Source organism: Rutilus rutilus (genome assembly GCF_951802725.1).
Source record: "Rutilus rutilus genome assembly, chromosome: 8".
Taxonomy (NCBI): Eukaryota; Metazoa; Chordata; class Actinopteri; order Cypriniformes; family Leuciscidae; genus Rutilus; species Rutilus rutilus.
This window is the reverse complement of record NC_140222.1, coordinates 19,324,381-19,346,095: the sequence shown is the minus strand read 5'-3', so window position 1 is coordinate 19,346,095 and position 21,715 is coordinate 19,324,381. Positions and strand designations below refer to the sequence as shown.

The 21,715-nt window shown below is 36.2% G+C and overlaps 4 protein-coding genes across 6 annotated transcripts in view; all 4 read right to left on the bottom strand.

Moving 5' to 3' along the window:
- The window catches only part of LOC311295942 (uncharacterized protein), a 73,008-nt gene extending 70,508 nt beyond the window's left edge, over nt 1-2,500 (bottom strand). Inside the window, exons 1-2 of the mRNA XM_084417494.1 lie at nt 2,430-2,500; nt 1,569-1,704 (exon numbers count right to left, since the gene is read on the bottom strand). Coding sequence (XP_084273620.1) covers nt 1,569-1,591 — 23 coding nt within the window. The 5' untranslated portion in view covers nt 1,592-1,704; nt 2,430-2,500. The remainder of the gene's footprint in view (nt 1-1,568; nt 1,705-2,429) is intronic.
- The window catches only part of LOC311295964 (uncharacterized protein), a 597,210-nt gene that overhangs the window by 411,520 nt on the left and 163,975 nt on the right, over nt 1-21,715 (bottom strand). The window lies entirely within an intron of this gene.
- Nucleotides 6,293-10,037, bottom strand: LOC311294736 (uncharacterized protein). Its single transcript, XM_084415764.1, has 2 exons — nt 9,814-10,037; nt 6,293-8,811 (listed from the first exon to the last, which is right to left on the bottom strand). The coding sequence occupies exons 1-2, from the start codon at nt 9,935-9,937 to the stop codon at nt 7,397-7,399; spliced, it is 1,539 nt and encodes a 512-aa protein (XP_084271890.1). The 5' UTR covers nt 9,938-10,037; the 3' UTR covers nt 6,293-7,396.
- LOC311295401 (uncharacterized protein) lies at nt 12,738-20,129 on the bottom strand. Of its 3 annotated transcripts, none has more exons than XM_084416759.1 (4): nt 19,835-20,129; nt 17,702-17,798; nt 17,566-17,662; nt 12,738-14,323 (listed from the first exon to the last, which is right to left on the bottom strand). In XM_084416759.1, the coding sequence occupies exons 3-4, from the start codon at nt 17,618-17,620 to the stop codon at nt 13,437-13,439; spliced, it is 942 nt and encodes a 313-aa protein (XP_084272885.1). In that variant the 5' UTR covers nt 17,621-17,662; nt 17,702-17,798; nt 19,835-20,129; the 3' UTR covers nt 12,738-13,436. The 3 variants fall into 3 exon arrangements, with proteins under 3 accessions (XP_084272885.1, XP_084272886.1, XP_084272887.1); XM_084416760.1 differs by having other exon boundaries at nt 17,566-17,715; nt 17,748-17,798; XM_084416761.1 differs by lacking the exon at nt 19,835-20,129 and adding an exon at nt 19,385-19,820 and having other exon boundaries at nt 17,566-17,798.

The following is a 21,715-nucleotide window of genomic DNA, read 5'->3' as shown; positions in this document are numbered from 1 at the left end:
ATCTGTACTTTCACTCAAGTAAGGAAGTTGTGTACTTTGTCCACCTCTACACTAACACTAAGGGCCCTATCTTGCACCCAGCGCAATTGACTTTGTACACCGACGCATGTTTCATTCCTATTTTGCACCCGTGCAAAGCGCGCTTTTCCCTCCACAGAAGCACGTCGCTAAACTAGGGAATGAACTTGCGCTCTCTGGGCGGTTCAGCGCAAAAAAGGAGGCGTGTTTTGGCGCAAACGTTCCCTGGTGCTATTTTACTGTTCCATAAAACAATTGCGCCACTGGCCAGAAAAAACCTAGTCTAAAGTCAGTGACGCGTTGCGCGTTGTTCATTATGCTATTTTAGTTAGCCATAATGTATAGCGTGCACAAACGCTCATACACTGTGATTCTCTAATCTACACAGAAGCAGCAGTTTTCATTTTTGCAAATCATATTATTACAAACGATAGATAGATAGATAGATAGATAGATAGATAGATAGATAGATAGATAGATAGATAGATAGATAATTTATTATAAATATAATAATTTATTATAAAAGCATACATCTAGCTTACACATTTACCACATTATTATATGCCTGTTTAGCCGAAGCTAATTTGGGTGTGTTTCTCCCATCCCCAATGTCACTTCTCTCTCTTTTACGGCCGTGACGAGAGCGTTGCTCTCCTCGGCTGTGAACCGCTCTTGACGCGCGCCTGGCAAATCCGCCGTTATAATAGCAATACGCCAAGGAAAAAGTGCGTCTGCTCTTAAAGGGAATGTGAGATGATGCTCTGATTGGTTTATTTCACGTTACGGCCAAACCACACCTATGAATAATGAAGCTACTTCAGACCAACCCCTTTTAGATTTGCGCCCGGCGCAAGAGTCATTTATCCCGCCGGGAAAGTAGCAACAGCGCCGAGACCCGCCCACAAAGTTACTTGCGCTTTGCGCTTTGACACTTGCGTTTCAGATCGTTAAAATAGGGCCCTAAGTCTTCCATCTTACTGAGCTTCTTAAAGGGATACTTTAGTGTTCCCAAAAATTAACATTTTGTCATCATTTACTCACCCTCAATTTGTTCCAAACCTGTATGAGTTTCTTTCTTCTGTTGAACACAAAAAAAGATATTTTGAAGTGTGTTGGAAACCAAACAGTTTATGGAAGCCATATAGTATTTTTTTTCGTATTATGGAAGTCAATGGCTAATGTCAACTGTCTGGTTTCCAAACATTCTTCAAAATATCTTCTTTTGTGTTCAACACAAGAGAGAAACTCATACAGGTTTGGAACAGCTTGAGGGTGAACAAATTATGACAGAAATTAGTTTTTTGGGTGAACTATCCCTTTATTGATGGAGCTGCATTATCACTTTAGTTTATTATGATTTCAGTAAAGAATATATTGTAATGAATTGTATACTCAAAGTTTATGATTGTTGATTAATGATGACTGTTTAATGACATTAAACTAAAACTTTGTGATAAATACAGTACAGTTGACTTACGGTAACAGAGCTACAATTGTGACTCTTCATTAGAAGATTTATAAGGGCTGTCTGAAAACAGACTCAGTCTTACCTCGGTTTCTCTGATAGACTCATCTTAGAGAGAGAGTCCTTTCCTCACTCCTCTGTCATACTGCAGCTAAACTGCCATTAAAAACAGATCAGCACTGGGATCGATGTGTTGAAGACATTCAGCTGCTCAGCACGACCTGGACATAACCATAATGTTATGAGGTGAATATAATTATGAGTGTTGAGTTGGTAACAAACAAGCTGCATAAAAATAGCATGGACTATGAAACAAACATTTCCATTTAGTGCAACCACATGTGCAGGTGCATTTCAAATAACTTCTGAAAACATAACTAAATATAAATACACAACTACTCAATGAGAGAAACTTGTTTCAGCACTGGATCAAAACATTGAAGGGAAAACTGATCATGGCTATTGTAATTTTATATGATTTTACACTCATATTTACTTATCCAACAACATATACCATATTTTGTATCATATTTACTTATCCACCACAATTATTTTCATTTGATTTCACATCATTTGACCACGTCATGCTCAGAATGTTGGCTATTAATTTCAAATTCTTCCACAATAGTTAAAAATTGTAATGTATGTCATTGTGGTAAGTGAACGGAAATATTCTAAATATTCTATTAGTTAAAGCTGACATGTGTTAGCTATATTTGACACACACACACACAAAAAAAAAAAAACATTAAAGCATCATTCACCGCTGTGCTTGGGTTTACCCGCCTAAGGGTCTGATTTTCCGTTAGAATATGCTTTCGATTTCGCATAAAAAATAAAAATAAAATAAAAATAACGTTTATTATCATATCATATAATCTTTAACGTAATTATCAATAACTGTACTCGAGGACGTTTTTTAAAAACAAAACAAAAAACAACTTACTTGCCAGCAAGCACGTCAGTCTGGAGCATCAGAAACGATTTGCAAAATGGTTTCTTTTTCTCCCTTTTACTGCTAGTCACATGGTACGAATAGGCTACACCCATTGAGACCCTTGCCAACAACCAGACTGTTCTGCTACATCACGACCTTTATGTCTGTAGATTTGTTCACAGTTAAAAATCGACTGGTCATGTCACATCATATTTGTGTTAGTCACATCTTTTTCAAGTGCACATCATGCCATATGCAAAACAATTGTGAAATGTGTTCATATGGTTCATATGAAAGGTTCATGTGAAAAGTATCCCCTCACCAGTGTAGCCTTTTTTTATCCTGGTTTATCCTGATGGATAAGTTTAAGCAGCCTAGTTTTACTTCTTTGAATTTTTTTTTTTTTTTTATTAGCCTACTTAACGGTGACTATTCTGCGTTTGTCTACAAAACACTTTCAGTTTCGTTTATAGGCTACAAACATAAAATGAGTCTTCACACTATTGACATAAGTTTAGTATAGAGACTTTGTGAATAACACACATAGTCCTAGGCCTAAATGATTTGTTAAAAACTGTTTCTGTATTTATTAAATCAAAACGGCGCTAAAGGACCGGTTGAAAAATCAGGCATAAAGGAGCTGCATTTCATCTTTATGCACATTAGATGGCGCTAACCCCATGTTTTGTAACTTAGCACTGATTTACGGGTGGAATCCAACCATGTTATTTCATCCGAGTTGCCTAAGCGCAGTCAGCAAATTTCATTTGGCCCAAAAAAACTAAATTTAATCATTAAAATAAATGTAATAATTTAACAAAATAGGCCTACTTGTTTTATAATACCAAAAAAATGTCATTTAAAAAAGCAAGAGAATGTGCATTAAATTATATACAGATACAAATTAAAATGCCACATAATATAACATTTACTTATCTAATCAGGCACGTATTAACGAATAGGCTATGGCAAATCAGCTGTTCTCCCACAGTAGACTGTTATAGTAGAACATTCGCAGTTTTATGTCGTGCAGGCGCAATAGAACACCAGAACGCCGTTGCCATTCCATCCCTATGGGACAAAAAGTTTTATTAGGGACAAAAAGTCCCTAATAAAAACAAATAGTAAAAATTAATTTACAATAATAATTGCTACATTTAGCAATGTAAGGAAAAGGAAGATTAAAAAGAAATACATTAGTAAAAGAAACAATTAGTATAATGCATCAGATATTTTTTTTTTTTAAAGCACATAGGCCTATTAAAAATGATTGTAAATCAACACATGTTGTAACTACAACCGAATGCTTAGATAATGTGATGTCTATCTTCCACATATTGCCCCAAAAGTTCTTGCTATTTGGGAGGCTATTCTACGGAGCCCCTGAAGGGACATATGAGGAAAAAAAAATATGAGATGAGGAAAAATTATTTGTCAATGCTTTAGTGTTTTCTAAAGCATACAATGTTTTGCATTCCCTCGCTAAAATGTTTGTGTTCCGCCGAGAAACTTGCCGTTTTGCAAGTGAATGCAAAGTTTGTACAAATGGCGTGAACCCCATTTCAATAGCCTACATTTGTGCTGAAAGCCTCACAGATTCAGACTACTGGCATCACCATTTTGTAAGAGCAAGGCATTTAAAAGAGACCAAACAGTAAAAAAAAAAAAAAAAAATTCATACAATATTAACTTGTGAAAGATTGAGTCAACATGAAGGTGAAGGAATTTAAATTTTTTAATGAACTATCTCTTTGAAATGAACCCATAATTTAATAACAAATATCAGCACGTGTAAATGCTACTAGAACAGCAAAAACATGTTCAATGACGCTGTGTAGGCTACACTTTGAAACTGCAGCGCGCAAGCCTAGAATAAGCAGACTGTTATCGTTCATGGTGTGGACGCAAATAGTTATCATTAGTTGTCATTCTTAGTGTGAACGGCCCTTTAGGCTACGTTCATAATGTCAGTCTGAGTCCAAATACAATTTTTGTGCATATCCAATTGAGATCCGATCAAATTTAGCAAGTCTGAATAGCCAAAAATCCCATGAAATGTGGCCATTCAATCATTTTAGGTCAGATTCCAATCAGATTTGAAATGACAGTGTGAACGTAGCCTAAGTGCTCAATTCTAAGTTTTGCTTAGATCAAATTTTTTTGTATAGCTGACTGTTCACATTGTTTTATATGTGGCAAATATCAGATTTCCAGTGTGAACACATCATGGTTCTGAACTGACCCTCATGCAAAGAAAGGGTTGCCAGGTTTTCACAATAAAATCTGCTCAGTTGCTTCTCAAAACTAGTCCAAATCGTGTTCCTGGGGGTAAATATTGTTAGTGGGGTCACTTTAACCCACAGAGTTGAACAACAACCAGAGGCAACGGTGAAAAAATAGCCCAATTCTGTGGGAAAACCGCAGACTTGGAAACACTAATGCAGCGCGCTGTCATACAGAAGTAAAATGGAGGACAATAAAGGGGTGGTAGATTATGATTTCACTTTTCTAACTATAGTTAGTGTGTAATGTTGCTGTTTGGGCACAAACAACATCTGCCAAGTTACAAAGCTCAAAGTTCAAAGAAAAGGGAGATATTTTCTTTTACAGAAATCACTTTTAAAAGACTGATAAGGATTAGACAAGCTTTCTCCCGGGTTAGTGACATCACAAACCCTAAAATGTACAAAAACGCTGCCCCTGGAAACACACAACAAAGGGGTGAGTCCATGTTGAGAAGAGGTAGAGCTGTTGTAGTAGAGCACATTTGGGAGTCTGTTCAAGCTGTCGCATCCGTCTTTTCACATTTATTGCAATGAAGTACGTAACAAATGCAATAGCATGTCACTCTGTAGACATCTTACACCGGTTCCCAAAAGAGCGATTTATTATCATGACAGAATATGCTAATCAATTACTTGAAGATATTTAACTCCACATCAGCTACATCATTGTCCGACTACAGTTTGAGAGACTCTACTTGGGCCTCACGATAGTCTCTCAGAGACTTAGTTTACATCTTGTAAAAAGGGACATGATACCACCCTTTTAAAGTAAGCAATTTTCGTGACGAATGTTGATCTCGAGTGACATAAAAGTTGCATAAATTTCAGACTGTCATCACATTGCTATGGAGCTCATAATATGACAATACTATTTAAATTTGAATTGTGTAAATTTGAACTATAAGTGAATATTATGTGGCAATTTGCATAGTTCTGAACATTTGAAATTAAACGATGCATTTTCAAAAGACGCAAAAAAATATAGTTTGGCTTGGTTTGACACACAGTCTAATAGTTGAACGAAATTTTAATTTTAAACAACTTCTTGTTGTACTAATGTTTAAAGGAGTAGTTCAGCCTCAAGCTAAGGTGTATATCTGATCTTCTTTCAGACGAATACAATCGGAGTTATATTTAAAAATATCCTGGCTCTTCCCAGTTTTATGATGGCAGTGGATTACAACCTAAAGATTGAAACTCAAAAACATGCATTTCGTGAGTTGTACATTAGGGGCGACCGGGCAAGTAGAATGCGTTTGGCCAGAAACTAGAATTTTACTTTGTAACGTGTTAAATATGAATATTTTTCTTCCACAAACTCATTGTTTAGCTTCAGAAGGCCTTTTTTAACTCCCCGGAGCCATGTGAAGTTCGTTTATGACTGATGGATGCACGTTTTTGAGCTTCAATCTGTTGGTTGTAATCCACTGCCATTACAAAACTTATTTTTTTAATATAACTCTGATTGTATTATTGTATTATTCTGAAAGAAGTAAGTCATATAAATCATGGGCTAGTCTTCATTTTAAAGTGAACTAACTAATCCTTTAGGAACTATATTCTTCAGTCAATGAAGGACAAGACAGAAAATTTCACTTGATTTATTTGTGAATTTGATACATTTTTGTGAAACTCCTAACATATATTTGTGGATGTCATTCTAATTATATGTGCATATGATAATTTGTGAATCTCTTTACATTTATTTGTGGATCATAATCAAATTGGAATAATGGAACAAGTCTATCTCCATATAAGTTACTGCTGTGTAGTAAGACCAGATATGTCAAAATCTAAAAAGATCTACATATAAAATTGATGGTTTCACTCGATCTTCAACCAGAAGGAGCTTGATTAAGTAATATCCAGTTGTTTTATACTTCTGCGTCGGAGCTACGCCGGAGCCTCTATGATGTAGGCAACACGTTGGTTTTAATTTATACTTCTGCGTTGTTGTCTGCGTTGACGCGCAATTACACATGCAGAGGGAGCGGTTCTAGCAGACCAATCACAGCAATCACCGCGTAGAATTGACGCGTTGTTACATTTTTGGGGAGGTGCACGCCGAAGGGTGTGCGCTACACACAGCCTACGATGTAGCTACGCCACGAGTTTGACGCAGAAGTGAAAATTGGACTTAATACTTAAAGGCGAACTAAGTAACTTTTTTACCTTAACCGAACAGCTTCGGAGTCATTGGAATAGTTATATGACTTTTTTCGGGTTGAATGGTGGTCGTCTCTCACCCCCCAAGCACCTGTGAGCCGAAAAACCACCCTTGCAACTTTGGGCCGGCGACCGCAGTGTCAGGAAGTATCGCGTGATATCAGGTCTCGCGATGTAACGAATTGCTTTACGGCAAAAAAATCTGCTAAAATTCTGTCATTATTGCGCTCCCTCACGCTGTTCGAACCCGAATGAAGAAGACGTTTTAAAGAATGTCCCATCTGCTTTGATGTCGTTGATCTACTAGCCTAGTCTCTGGTATCTGAGAGTTGCCAATGAGTTTTTCGACAGTGTTGTCAAATATCTATACCGAAGCTGTAGGGGGAGCTCTATAGAGAAACGTGCGAGCAAAAAGCGAGAATACAGCGAAGAAATTCCCGAAACTGCATAGCCCTGCTTTAAGCAGCTCACATCACATTTTTACATACTCATCTAAACGTCGCTCACAGCAGCGTAGGCAGTGTCTCAATGTTCGCCAACAGTTTTTTTTACCACATGTTTTTTACCACATTTTTTTTTAGTATGACGCAGCAGAGAACCTGAATTATTATAACTCTTCCCGCACTGATCACATGTGTACGGCTTCTCTCCAGTGTGTATCATCTCATGTCTTTTCAGATTTCCTGACTGGCTGAATGTCTTGTCGCATTGTGAGCACTTGTAAGGTTTTTCTCCAGTGTGAATTCTCTGGTGTTGTGTCAATAAGGCATTTGTAACAAAGGTCTTCCCACAATCAAAGCACATGTGATTCTTCACACCACTGTGTCTTTTCTGGTGTATTTTTAAAGTACACATCTGACTAAAACTCTTCCCACACAAAGAACACATATAAGGCTTCTCCTTTGTGTGAACTTTCAGATGGATCTTCAGGGATGATGATGAAAGACATGATTTCCCGCATTGATCACAGTTATATGCTTTTTCCCCAGAGTGAGAACGCAGATGTAATTTAAGTGTGAATGCATGTGTGAAACTCTTCCCACATTGATCACATGTGTACGGCTTCTCTCCAGTGTGGATTTTCATGTGATTTTTAAGGGTTTCTTTTTCTTTAAAACATTTCCCACATAGATCACATTCGTGTGGCTTCTCTTCAGAGTGGACCCTCTCATGTTTTCTCAGATTTCCTGACCAAGAGAATCTCTTGTCACAGTGTGAACACTTGTAAGGTTTTTCTCCAGTGTGAGTTCTCTGGTGCTCTTTCAATATGGCAGCTGTAATAAAAGTCTTTCCACAATCAACGCACACATAATCCTTCACACCGCTGTGTATTTTCTGGTGTATTTTGAAATAACCCAGTTGTGAAAAGCTCTTTCCACACAAAGAACACATGTGAGGCTTCTCCTTTGAATGAATGTTCAGTCGGCTCTTCAGGTGTCCTGCCCTAATACATTTTTTACCGCATTGATCACAGTTAAATGATCTTTTTCCAGAGTGAGAGCCAAGATATAGTTTAAGACAGTTTGCTTGTGCAAACTTCTTCCCGCACTGATCACATGTGTGCGGCTTCTCTTCAGCATGAATCCTCTCATGTCTTTTCCTATGTCCTGCCTGGCTGAATGTCTTCTCACAGTGTGAACACTTGTAAGGTTTTTCTCCAGTGTGAATTCTCTGGTGCCGTCTCAATACGGCAGCTGTGGCAAAAGCACTCCCACATTGATCACAAGTGTGCGGCTTCTCTCCAATATGAATTCTCATGTGACGTTTAAGACATTGTTTGTATGGAAATCTTTTTCCACACTGAGGGAATTCTTTGATGGCTCTTCTCCGTACACATTTACTTTCGGTCTGTGAGCAACTCAAAGATTTTTCTTCAGTTTTGACGTGTTTCTCCTCCACTTCATTCAGTTCTTCTCTCTCCTCATGTTCTTCCATAAGGTCTAAAAAAAAAAAAGTAATTTTAAGTCACACATAATAAAATATTAAAGACTGTAATGTGAATGTCAAGGACATTTGCTACAAATGCTGTGCTTTGATGAGTTTTTTAAATAATTTAATTATATGCGATTTAATCTCTTCCAACCCTAGCAACTACCCTGATTCATGATCGTAAATTATTCAAAATTAAATAAATCTCATTACCACAAATGTAATTAAGGTGTCACATATGAATCAGTAATGACTAGACCCAGATAGCACACGTACATCATGGAGACGTTTATTTGATGTGCGTGTTTACATCTGGAAGATGTATTTTTAAGTGTTTGCTCATCTGCAATACGTCAATAGAACGTTTCCTGTCAGATGTCAAATAGACGTTTAGAATATGTCTTTAAGATGTAATGATTTAGAATGTTGTTAAACTAACATCTTAAAGATGTTAGTAAACAGCAGATGCTTTCCAGATGAAGTGATCTTTAACAGACATCTTGCAGATGTACTTGTGCTATCTGGGGATGTACAGAGGAATGTCTAAAAAAATAAATTATTAAAACATATAATTTGTTAGTAATTAAAGGCCAATTCACAGCAAAAATTATAATTGCAATCTAACTATAAAATGTAAAAAATCGTTCTAAATTTAAAAGAATAGCAAAGTCCACTCCACAACTAGCCTATAACGATAATGACTAAGTTAGCTGAAAGATTCTAGGCAGATTATGAATATAATTTGATACTACTGACTGATCATGCTGAGTCAGAGACATTTGCGTTCAGTCGGTGTTTACAGTCGGTATTTAACATCATGTAGTCATATTGCTGCTATTTTTTAAACCTATAATCCAGCAATAAAGACTGTTATTCTCAAATGGATTTGAAAATATCTTTACGTTTACCTACGATTAGATAGTCTCCGGTATACTAACTGACAATCTGCTTTAAGTTTTATAACCTTCATGTTTTACAGCATAATAAATGACGAATCAAGAATAAACACCAACCTCTCAGTTCACCAGTATCTTCATGCTTCACTTTGAAGGGTTCTGGATCACTCCTGTTCTCGCAGTAATCTTCAATAAACTCCATCTTTACAGATTTCTGTTCTTCCAGATAGTCTGAATGCATGTCTTCACTTGTAAATTGTGTCCGTGATGCTTTAAGAAGGCTGCAAATATTTTGTTTAGAAACAGCAGTTCGGAAAGCCTCTCTTTGTCTTCTTCTTCTGGTTTTTAGAGGTCTGGGAAAACAACGTAAAATGTGCATTTCCGCCACCCACTGGTCTGGAGTGTGAAGCGCATAGTTTAACACTTTTCTGAGTTTATAACATGAAATATAAAATTACTCCTCATTCCACACACCACTGACATTAACTGTTTTCCCTATCATCAATTTTAATCAAAAAGCCATATCATACTGTTTGCCATCTCTTCAAAATACTAACAGACTTCCATTCCATCACCCAACAGTTTTGCACATTCAATGTGCCCAACTTAGCCTTCAATGTATCAGTAAATTTCAAAGGATTTGGGGATCCTGGCAATTCAATCCCCCTTTGGACAGTTAATAATCTACACAGTCAGATAATAATACTACAAACCCATGTCATTCACTCTCAGTCATGTTTGGGGTCAAATATCATTTATTAGACATTAAAAGATTTAAAAGTTGGAAAACGTACTAAGGATCTTAATTTGAGTATTGAAGAATATCTGTATGGTAATGGTAATGGTGGAGTGAGTGCAGGTGTGAGCCAGAGAGGATGATGGGACATGTAGTGTAGACAGTGACTAATGGGTGCTGTGACACTTACCAAATATTACACAATCTAAAAACACAAAGCTATTGTGAAAATGTGAAAAGCTATCTGTAGTTACTCTACAACTTTTGACTTATTTACCAAGTGCAGATGTAAGAGAAACTATCATGTAGTTTTTCAACCGGCTGCTTCTTTTATTCTATACCTCTTGTTATTTTTCAATATCTTTTAAGTCAATAAAGAGAGAAATCTATCTCATTCATTTTCACTTTAGTTTGATTTTTATATTTATTCATCGACTAATACTGACTAAGCATGTTACTCATTTTATCAACAGATTTTTATTGTGGAAGAAAATTTGTACTATGAACCCGAGAGCACCTGTAAAGAGGTGGTCGGCAAAGGGAGGGAAGTCTCGCCACATAGCCAGATCTTCAGACTGATGGCAGAAGGTCTGGTGTCCATGGTAGCTTTTATTGTCTAAGGACCGCTCAAGAGCTGTCTGACTGACAAGTAAAGCAACCAATCACAGTTCGTTTTGTTCATTGTCACATTTTGGAGTGTGGAAATGTTAAGTCGATGTTCTTACAATCACAGGACGGGGTGTAAATCTCTTTTTTATGCTGTGAACTTCACATACTTCACATACAATGTTTATCTGGTTACTCAGTCCTTGTCACAGTTGTAAACCCAACAACTCTATTCTTTCGTGAGGGGGTTTGGCATTACGACAGCTTTGTTTCCAGGTGTATCATTAAAGAACGCAGCATTTACATCTCCCAGATGTACAAGCGATCCGATGACAACTTTGAATCTTTTGAGGTGTTTCCAACTTTAGGGCTGAAAGTAGCAACGGGAGATATATTATTATTATTATTTGTATTTATTTTTCTACCTTTATTTAAGCAGGATAATCTCTCTGATATTAAAAATCTGTTTCACGGGAGTGTCCTAGCCATGACAGCAGTACAATTAGATTCAATCAGGTTAACAAAACAGAATAACAATAAAGACCAAAACACTTCAAAACAATTGAACATCATTGAGTCACCTCAAAATGAATGAATAATGCGTTTAATTATCCCTTTTTTTGGTGGCATAAATGCACCTCGAGCTTGTCTGCCAACTGCAAACAATCAGAAAAGGAGACGATATACCCACTAGCGCCCTCACTTTCACTCACTCACTCACTCACCGTTGAGCAGTTCACTGTGCTTTGTAATCTTCAAATTGGCTTAACCAACCAATCAGAATCAAGGACCACAACTGTCTGTATTATAAATTAAATGAAACCCAATTTGAGGGAATTACGCAGACATACAAATGGTTTCAGATCTGTATTTTTCTGTATTTATGCTTTTAATTTAATTTTTTTTTTTTTTTTTTAGTTGTGGTATTTGTTCATTTATGTTCTTTTCTAAACTTCAATATAGATGTCTGCCTTATTGTTAATAGGGGATGGTGCATCCAAACCGTCAATGTTTATTCTGAATTCCTTCATAATATTTTTCCTATCAGCGTTTTTCATTTATGATTTGTTCCTTAGTAATTAAAAATCTTTGAATATCAATCTCCATCAAATTTCATATTCAAGTATTTACTCATTTACTGTTTATGTTAATCTTTTATTCAGTTCTATTTATATATGCAGTATTTATAGTATTGTCCATGTAATGTATATATACTAATTTCATGTTTGTTAAGAAACTTTGTTTCTCCCATGGATTGTTTTTCTCCATTCTGTCACCTTATGGAGTTTTGGTTCCTTGCCACTGTCGCCTATGCCTAGTTGGGGACACTTAGTATTGCACAATATTATTAATCTCCCTGCATTGACACCATTATATGAGAACTGAACTGAGCTGGACAATGACATCACTGTTTTCTCCAGAGCGGCTATAGTTAAATGAACTGAATAACTTTTTTTATAACAGAAATTAATCAACACTGACCTGGACAATGACACCATTTACTTCTAGATCTGTAAATCCAAAAGCTTTGTTTGCTGTACATCCGAAACAAACATTATTTTCCTTCCATTATTTTCAATCTATTTTTCAAGTATTGTAAAAAGTGCTATATAAAGCTGATAAAAAGCTGTTGATAAAATAAGTAACACGTTTAGTTAATGATTACTTGGCGAAAAATTATAAAAACAAAATAAAAAGTTAAAACGAATGAGATATTTCTCTCTTTATTGACTAAAGGTGTCCAAAGCAACACTAGAAGAATATCAAAGAAGCATCCAGTCACAAAGTTACATGTTCATTTCTTACAGTAACTAGATACAATGCTTTAATAAAAAAATTGAAGACATGTTCCTCTTAAAAGTGTCCTCTTCTCCAGCCTCTTCGAGCAAACAAACATTTTGTACATGTAAAAAAAAAAAAAACTACTTTTTTTTTTCATAAAAGAGAGTAAAAGAAAAAGTCACACATATGCATTAAAATAAATTTGGGGAAACAAAGGACAATGCAAAAATCATAATGTATAATGATTCAAATTATATCATAGCTGACGACGATATATATCGGGGAAAAAAATCTGAATATCTTTGTCACAGTGTGAACACTTGAAAGGTTTGAATCCTCAGTTTTTTTTATTTTGGCAAATGTCTTTCACACTGCTTTCGCACTGGTATGTGTTTTCTGGTGTACTTAAAGAGCTCAGTCGTGTAAAACTTTTTTCACAAGCAGAACACGTGTAAAGCTTCCCCTTTGTTTGAACTTTCTTGTGCTTCTTTCTGTCTCCAGAATGAGAACACAGATGTAATATCAAAGCTCGAACACTTCTGAAACTCTTCCTGCACTGATAGCATGTGTGCGGCTTCTCTCCGGTGTGGATTTTCCAGTGATCCTTAAGCAGTCTTTATTGTGTGCAGCTTCTCCTCTGGTGCTGATTCAGTTCACCCTTTGTAAAATAATTTTTTCCACAAACATAGCACACATAATTCTTCACACCGCTGTGTCTTTTCTGGTGTTCTTTTAAACAATTTAGCCAAGAAAATCTCTTTCCACACAAAGAACACACGTGAGGCTTCACCTCTGAATGAACGATCATGTGCTTATTCAGGGAACCTGCTGAAAGAAATGTTTTACTGCATTGATCACAGTTAAATGGTTTTTCTCCAGAATGAGAACGTAGATGTAATTTAAATGAACATGCGAATACGAAACGCTTCCCACACTGATCACATGTGAACGGCTTCTCTCCAGTGTGGATTCTCATGTGGTATTTAAGGTATCCTAGTTGTGAAAAACTCTTCCCACATTGATGACAAGTGTTTGGTTTATCTTCAGTGTGGTTTTTCATGTGACTCGTAAAGTTTGTTTTTAGTGTGAAACTCTTCCCACACTGATCACATGTCTTCAGCTTCTCTCCAGTGTGGATTTTCAGGTGTTCATTTAAGACTGACTTTTGTGTGAAACTCCTCCCACACTGATCACATGAGTACGGCTTCTCTCCAGTGTGGACTGTCATGTGTCTCTTAAGGTTATATTTTCTGATGAAACTCTTCTCGCACTGATCACATGAGTACGGCTTCTCACCAGTATGAATTCTCATGTGACGTTCAAGACCTTGTTTGTATTTGAAGCTTTTTCCACAGTGAGGACAAGTGAAATTGTTGCTGGCATTTCTCAGTACAAATTTACTTTCAGTCTGTGAGCAACTCAACGATTTTCCTTCAGTTTTGATATGATGTTTCTCCTCCACTTCACTCAGTTCTTCACTCTCCTTAATTTCCTCCATCAGGTCTAAAATGAAATTTAAAAAAGTTTTATTCATCAAAGAAATGTGAAGAGATAAGACAACTTATATGCAAAATTATGACTGCCTTGATTTTTTTAAAGGGGTAATATAATGCTACTTCAAAAGTTCATTATTTTGATCATTGGGTGCAATAGAAATTCAAATATTCAAATATTTTTATTCTGAGGAATTTTTACTTTATTACATTCCAAAGCACAATATCATACTACATTTCTTAATGTATAATTTTTCGTTATTTTGAACTGAAGAAATTTTCACATACTCTGATACTCGTGACTAAACTGATTCTTTTCAATGATTCTGTTAAGTGTAAATGAAAATCATATTGGTTTGTGAACTAAATCTGCTGTAAAAGGGTGATATGTTTAAGCTTGCTGAAATGCTCGCATGCAGACATGCCCACATCAATATCTCTATGGTGTGGGTTTTAGGAAAAATTCAAAACATTTAAATAATGCAAATGAATGCACATGCATCTTCCCCACTGCTGTAGCAGTTTCAAACGATATAAAACTATGTTTGCATAGTGTTCTTTGTCAAATGTTATGCATTGTTGTATTACAAATGTATTAAATGTTTAAATTAGGTTTCAATACAATAGTATATAAACTGAGAAAGCTCTGTACCTTGTGTTTTACATTGAGGCATAGATGATTAGATTCAACCCACATGTCTGACATTAACCTTTTGTCTAGCCTGATTAAAACCAGACCATTCTCAGTAGTAACTGAATTATGGTCTGGCAAAGCTTAATTAATAACTCATTTCCAAAGGGGCGTCACCAACGGACGTCGATCAAATGCCTCTGGGCGCAATTGGATAGACCTAAAACCAATCAGAGCGATCGTCATCGTGTAAAGCCATATGCTACGTCCCAATTCGCCTAAGTTACACTACGCCATAAAAGTATGTACTCTTTTTGTGAAGAAAAGGTATTTACTTTTGAATGTGTAGCAAAAAAGTAGGCAACTTTGGGACATACTACTTCGTCATCTTTATCGGACGGATCTGTCGCTGGCATCCTGTCACTTAAACTGCCCTGTCAATCATCTTGTCACAGTTAAAATACTCTATTAAATCTAATTTAATTTCCTACCGTTTCGGAGAGAAATGTAGTAGCACGTTCATCTGCCAGTGGGTCTTTCATGGAGACTGTCCTCATGCGTTTGCAATTTGAATCTAATAATGCATTTAAAAGTTGGTGCGCTTCAAATGCCTCTGGGCGCAATTGGATAGACCTAAAACCATTCAGAGCGATCGTCATCGTGTAAAGCCCGCCTCAACGTTTCTGATTGGTGCCTCGATTTGGACGGATTAGAAATCGACTTGAATGGGCTTTTTGCCAGACTACTTGCAGAGCAAATCTAAATTTGCAGGAAGTTTGTCTGGGTTTTCCCAGGCTACCTTTTGTTTGTATGCACCTCCTGTACGCAAAACAGTGTCATTGTCCCAAGTTAAAGTGTAAGTTGCAGGTTAACCACCACAGCCAATTAATGTCTAAATTAAAGTGCTCTATATGTATATATTTAATTATTTCTGTCTTAAAATGCGTAAAAATAACATTTATTGGAATTTCTTCGAAGGTAGCGTGTTTTTTCAGTTACTGGGTGATGACGTCACAAGAGGAACTCGCAACCCATACTCCGCTAGATTCCTACTGTATTATGGCTATTTGGAGAACGACTGAGGATGTGGGAAACCATCAAATTCTTTATGGACCACAGCCCTACAATTTTTAACCAGTCAGGCGTGAGAGAGGGGAGCCATGGCACTCAAAGAGTTATTAATGCTTGGTGTGAGAAGAATGAGTGAGTTGGCCAGGTGTCCTGGTGAGTAACATTAGTTACGTTAGAGCTACATGTAGTCTGGTGCAAACTTAACCCGGATAATATAACGGAACAAGCAAGTCTTTTCAAAATATTGCCGTCATGTAGAATCAAGGAGGGACAACGACTGAACTGAATACATTATTTACTTACAGTAAGTCAGTCCAAATCAGAGCTGTAACGTTAGAGATGCACACACTGCACAGGCATCAATCGCTAGTCTCATCGACGCCTCAAAAGTCATGTAATACCCTTCCTCAATCCACACGTTATCAATTTCTCACGATTTAATTAGCGATGTTTATTGTCAGAAAAGAAAAAGAGAGATCGATGTCCCCATCACTGTGTTTGTGTGGTCTATCAGCAGTGGAGAGTATGTGCTGCCGTGAGGTGAACGCGTTTTGTTTAGTGGAACAGCTCGACCTGCGACCGGCTGATCTGTCGTGCCTGAACCCGTTTGTTTTGCGAATAGCTTATTCTCATTTCAGGCAGGATCACGGTCCCCTTGAAGTCAGCACACACGAGTATGTTTACAGTTGAGTTATTTTATCCATAATTTTTTTTTATCAAATAAAACATACAACCAACTTTTCTGAAGTTATGCAAGGCGAATATAGCTGCTAGCGTACGGTAACTCTACTAGTGAGTTCCTCTTATGACGTCACGCCCCATCTAGTGGAAGGGAGCAGGAGCGGTTAAAACCACTGTTAAAAGTGCCAACTTTTCATATTATATCAGCATTTTGGTATAAAAAACAATGGTGGGCGGTTCTTATCTTTATGTTTAATAAACACATTGCATTATCTTCCTGAAAAATTTTACCTGCAACTTACACTTTAAGCTATGATAATGTAAAGGTATGGGTGATACTGTCAGGCTGATTGGATTAGCATTTATGCATGGAAATGATTAGCATGTATGCATGGAAATGACACTTATGCTGATGAGATCAGGAAATCTCTGTAAACGAGCTGACTCACTGCATCCACTAACCTTCATTACTGACTAGTGCTGGCTATATGATATTTCATAATAATGTTAGACCCAGCAATTCCCTCTCCACAAGGGATTATGAGCAATGTGATTAAACTGTACATTATTGTAGCTCATCTATGCCAATACTTTCTACAAAGCCCCTCCTTGTTCTCTGATTGGCCAGGGTTGAAAACGTGTTCAATATTTTACAAACACTGTTGCAAAAAATTCTGAACCAGAAATAAAAGAAATGTAAATAACAGCTCATATATAATTTCCCTCATAAAAGCCAATTTCATTGTTGAAAACAAAAAAGATAGAAAATAGATTTAACTTTGAGGCTCTATTTTGTACCTAGTTATATTATTTGCTACTGTTATTTCATCCCACAACCACTAAACAAATAATCAGGAATAAAAACCAACCTCTTTTTTCTTTAGTATCTTCAGATTTGATTTTGCAGGATTCTGGATCACTCATGTTCTCACTGTTCTTTCACAAACTCTTCTTCGCTTGTAGACTGTAGACTATTCCAGCATTTCTAGTCTACTATTGTAGACTATTCCAGCATTTCTAGTCTACTATTGTAGACTATTCCAGCATTTCTTGGCGAATTGTTATGGGAGGAGCTTCACTGAAGGTGGTAGGTGGAGCAGACCTGAAACCGAAAATAAAATCAGAAATAAAATGGACATTTTTACTCATTCACACATTATAAGCATTTATGTACCATATTTATTTATCCATTCAGAAAAACGTAAAGTTACTGAATTTGTTTAATTAATTCTGTTTTAACATTATTTTATCTTCAACATAGACATATGGACAAAGTGATATAGAAAAAATATAATTCATAATCAGAATTAAAAGAATTCGCAGAAAAAGAAAGAATAAATGTAAGAATAAACCAATTCAGAAATAAATGTACAGAAAATATAACACTTCAAGGCACAATATGTAACTTTTTTGCTTTAAAAATAGCAAATATCACTATAACTATGTTATATATATATATATATATATATATATATATATATATATATATATATATATATTTTTTTTTTTTTTTTTTTTTTTTGTGTACATTATCCCCGACTGTTTCCAACAACTTTCAAACCAGGAGAAATTTGTAATTTAATTCGAAGACACGTCCCGTTTCTTTATTTCCGTTTTGTCGCCGTCAATGGCGTCATATCCGCGTTGTCCCTGGTTTCCGCCCGTGCTGCCATAGTACACATAATAATAGCCTTTGATAGTAACCAAGGCAACAGACGTGGACAACGCAATGTCTATTTGCACGCTGTTGTTGTTTCGTTCAAACATTATGGACCATGGCAAGCAGACTTTGGATAAAAAAGGAGAACTAAAACGAGAATCAATATCAGTGCGGTGTTTTCGAGATGCTAGAGCTCAGTAGACAGTATATATAGACAGTATATAAACGAGAGCTCCACGTCCGAGACTTCGACCGCTACATGTACTTTATTTAACAGGTGACCACATTTACATAAATCTAATCAATGTTATATAGTTCAACAATGATAAAATGATAGAATATGATCTGTATGTTATTCTAATGTTGATCTAGCTTACTGCTAGTCTCATACAGACAAACTAGGGATGCAAATTATCGATTAATTCATTAATCATTAGATGATTGATCTTATCGATCGATTAACGATTAACTGATAAGCGGCTATTTTCCTGAGAATGTAAAATTCTCACAGTTTCAATAGTGTCTTTATCATAAAAAGCTAAATATTGCTTATATACTGAATAAAAATGCATGTTATATTGCTCAATTGATGTTTTATTGTAACAGTTGGGATATGGTACAGATAATGGAATTTATGTAGTTTAACAAAATAAATTATGCACAGAAAATTAAAATACATAAATAATTGTGCACTGGCTCACCTGCTGCATAAAATCTATATGGGTATCTTAGCCTATTAAGCCTACATATAATAATCTATCTGGTAAACTACATATGAAAAACTTGAAACATTAGCAGCAGCAGCACTTATAATCCCCCTTGGACTGAGAAAGGTAAGATTACTAGACCTGGAAACTTCAAATATAGAACTGAACACCACTTAAATCATCCCCGAGGAAGATGACAGTAAAATTAGAGGGCGTCCCTTATATTAGAACAGTCAAATGAAGATATAGGCTACCTATCCTGAAACAAATATACTGCACAAAACGCTATGTTCCTCACCAAATGAATGAGATGTTGCTCACCTAGCATTGCTGTTTGAGTTGCGCGTGAAATGAATGCCGTTAAACTGGAGCGCGTAATTTAACTCAAAGAAACGTATCATATATGAGATTAATCAGATACAAAATATAAAGATATAAACATAATATTATAAATTATTTCTGCACAAAATGAAGCGAATGCAAAAGTGAACTTAAACGACGCATGTAGTGGACGCGCTATTTCTGGAACAACGCAACTAAACCCAAATAATTCACAATATTTTATTACAATATTGTTCTCTTTATAATGTTATGTAATGTGACAATCCAATAGTTATTAGTCGTGTATTGCCGATCGAGCTGCGCGCGCTGAAACTGAAGAGGATCACCGTAAGCTTTACTACATTAATTCTTAACCAAATGCATCCTATGAGATAAATCAGATATAGATACGTTAGGCCTACACAAAATAAACACAACATTACAACTTACATTTGCACAAAACAAAAGTCTGTGAATGCATACGCAAACTTATAGTCATGATGAAGGTGTAAAATGGTCCCAAACATTAACTCCGGCGTGCTGAGCAGCACGCACGCGCAAGAACCTTCTTCTTCTAGGATTTAATGGCGGTTGGCAAACCAACTTAAAAGGTGCATTCCCGCCACCTACTGAAATGGAGTGTAAATCGCATATTGGAAAGGAAGTTTAAGCTAGATCTACTCTTAAAAAAAAAAAAAAATTCATATATGAGTTTACACAGAAGGGAGTTTCACATCCTATTAAATAATCCTGTTTCCTTTAAAAATATAAATAGCTCATGATAAATTATTGATTATTTGGTATGAGAACCTGAAGTGTCAGCTCATTGATTTCTATATTTCTTAAAGCGTGTCTAAGCTGGGACCGCTCTCTTTCATAGGCTTCACATTCTATAAGCACATGTTTCAGCTAACCCACATTTATCACAATTTCCATTCTCATGTTTACCAATTTGTAAGCATTGATTTAATAAACAATGTCCAATGCGCATTCTTGTGACTAAAACGTCCTCTTTCCTGTTTCCAAATCTTCTTCTCTCTGAACCAACTTTTTCTTGAATGCAGTAAAAATGTCTACCTTTTGTTCCTTCATTCCATTCCTTCTGCCAAATTTCCTGTATTTATCACTCTAATTTCTGTTTTACTTAATGCCACTTCAATGTCAATTTGTGAATGATTTAATGCCTGTTTAGCCAGATTGTCAGCCTCCTCGTTTCCTTTCACACCAGTATGCGATGGAACCCATACAAGATTTTCCAGAAGTCCATACTGTCTTGTTCTGTAAAGACTCTGCATTACTTCGTTTATCATGTCTTGCCTTGCTGATGATGCTCCACTTTCCAAGCTATTTAGAGCTGATAAAGAATCTGTACAAATCACTGCCCTTGTTGGTTGTATTTCTTCTATCCAGTGAAGTGCTACATATTGCTATAATTTCTGCAGTTAATACCGAAATATTATCTGAGGTTCTTTTTGACATTCTAATGTTAAAAAGTGGAATATATACCGCTACTGCTGTTTTCCCAAATTCCGGGACTTTTGAACCATCAGTGTATATTTGGACTGCACTATAATAAGTTTGATCTATGTATTGCTGTATACATAAATTTTCTAATCCATTTGTATCGTTATGCTTTTCTTTAAGCAATTGGATATCAATCAAAGGCATTAGGAAAAGCCAAGGAGGATTTGCTGACCTAGCCACAGTAGGGGCAACATTGAAATCACTTAATCCCATTCTCCGGGCTTCCTCATTGGCCTTCCATCCAAAACTTGATAACTTTTTGTGTCCATATTCCCAACAGTCCTCCAACACCATTTTAACTGGGTGACTGTCCGAGTGTCCCTTTATGCTTATGAAATACCTCATCTTTAACTTGAGCCTACAAATTACTTGAGGCATTACACCCATCTGTACTTGCACTGCTGATATTGGGGAGGATCTAAATGCTCAACAACAAATTTGCATAGCTTGTGACTGAATTGTCTGTAGTTTTACGAGTTGTGTTTTGGATGCAGTGCAATATACCATACTGCCATAGTCTATTGCCGATCTTATTAGAGCACAATATATTATTTGAAGGGACTGGCGACATGCTCCCAAATCAACTCCTGCTAAACACCTCATGATATTTAATGCTTTTTTGCATTTGTCAACCAGTTTCTGGATATGTATTTAAATTTCAGTTAGCGGCGAAAAAAAAATCGATATTGTACATTTTAGTTTAACCTAATTAGCCTATTTAGCAGAGTTTTTGTTTACTGTTTTTTGTTGTTGTTGTTGCTGTTTTTTTTTAATAAATCACAAATTATAGTATTTAAGTCTGTTGAC

What these genes read in the sequence shown, in the direction of transcription:
- LOC311294736 (XM_084415764.1), bottom strand. Translation starts at nt 9,937, where the DNA reads ATGCATTCAGACTATCTGGAAGAACAGAAATCTGTAAAGATGGAGTTT. An exon ending in AGATACTGGTGAACTGAGAG is followed by an intron (nt 8,812 to 9,813) that starts GTTGGTGTTTAT and finishes TTTTTTTTTTAG; the next exon opens with ACCTTATGGAAGAACATGAG.
- LOC311295401 (XM_084416759.1), bottom strand. Translation starts at nt 17,620, where the DNA reads ATGAGTGATCCAGAATCCTGCAAAATCAAATCTGAAGATACTAAAGAA. An exon ending in AGATACTAAAGAAAAAAGAG is followed by an intron (nt 14,324 to 17,565) that starts GTTGGTTTTTAT and finishes ATTTCATTTTAG; the next exon opens with ACCTGATGGAGGAAATTAAG.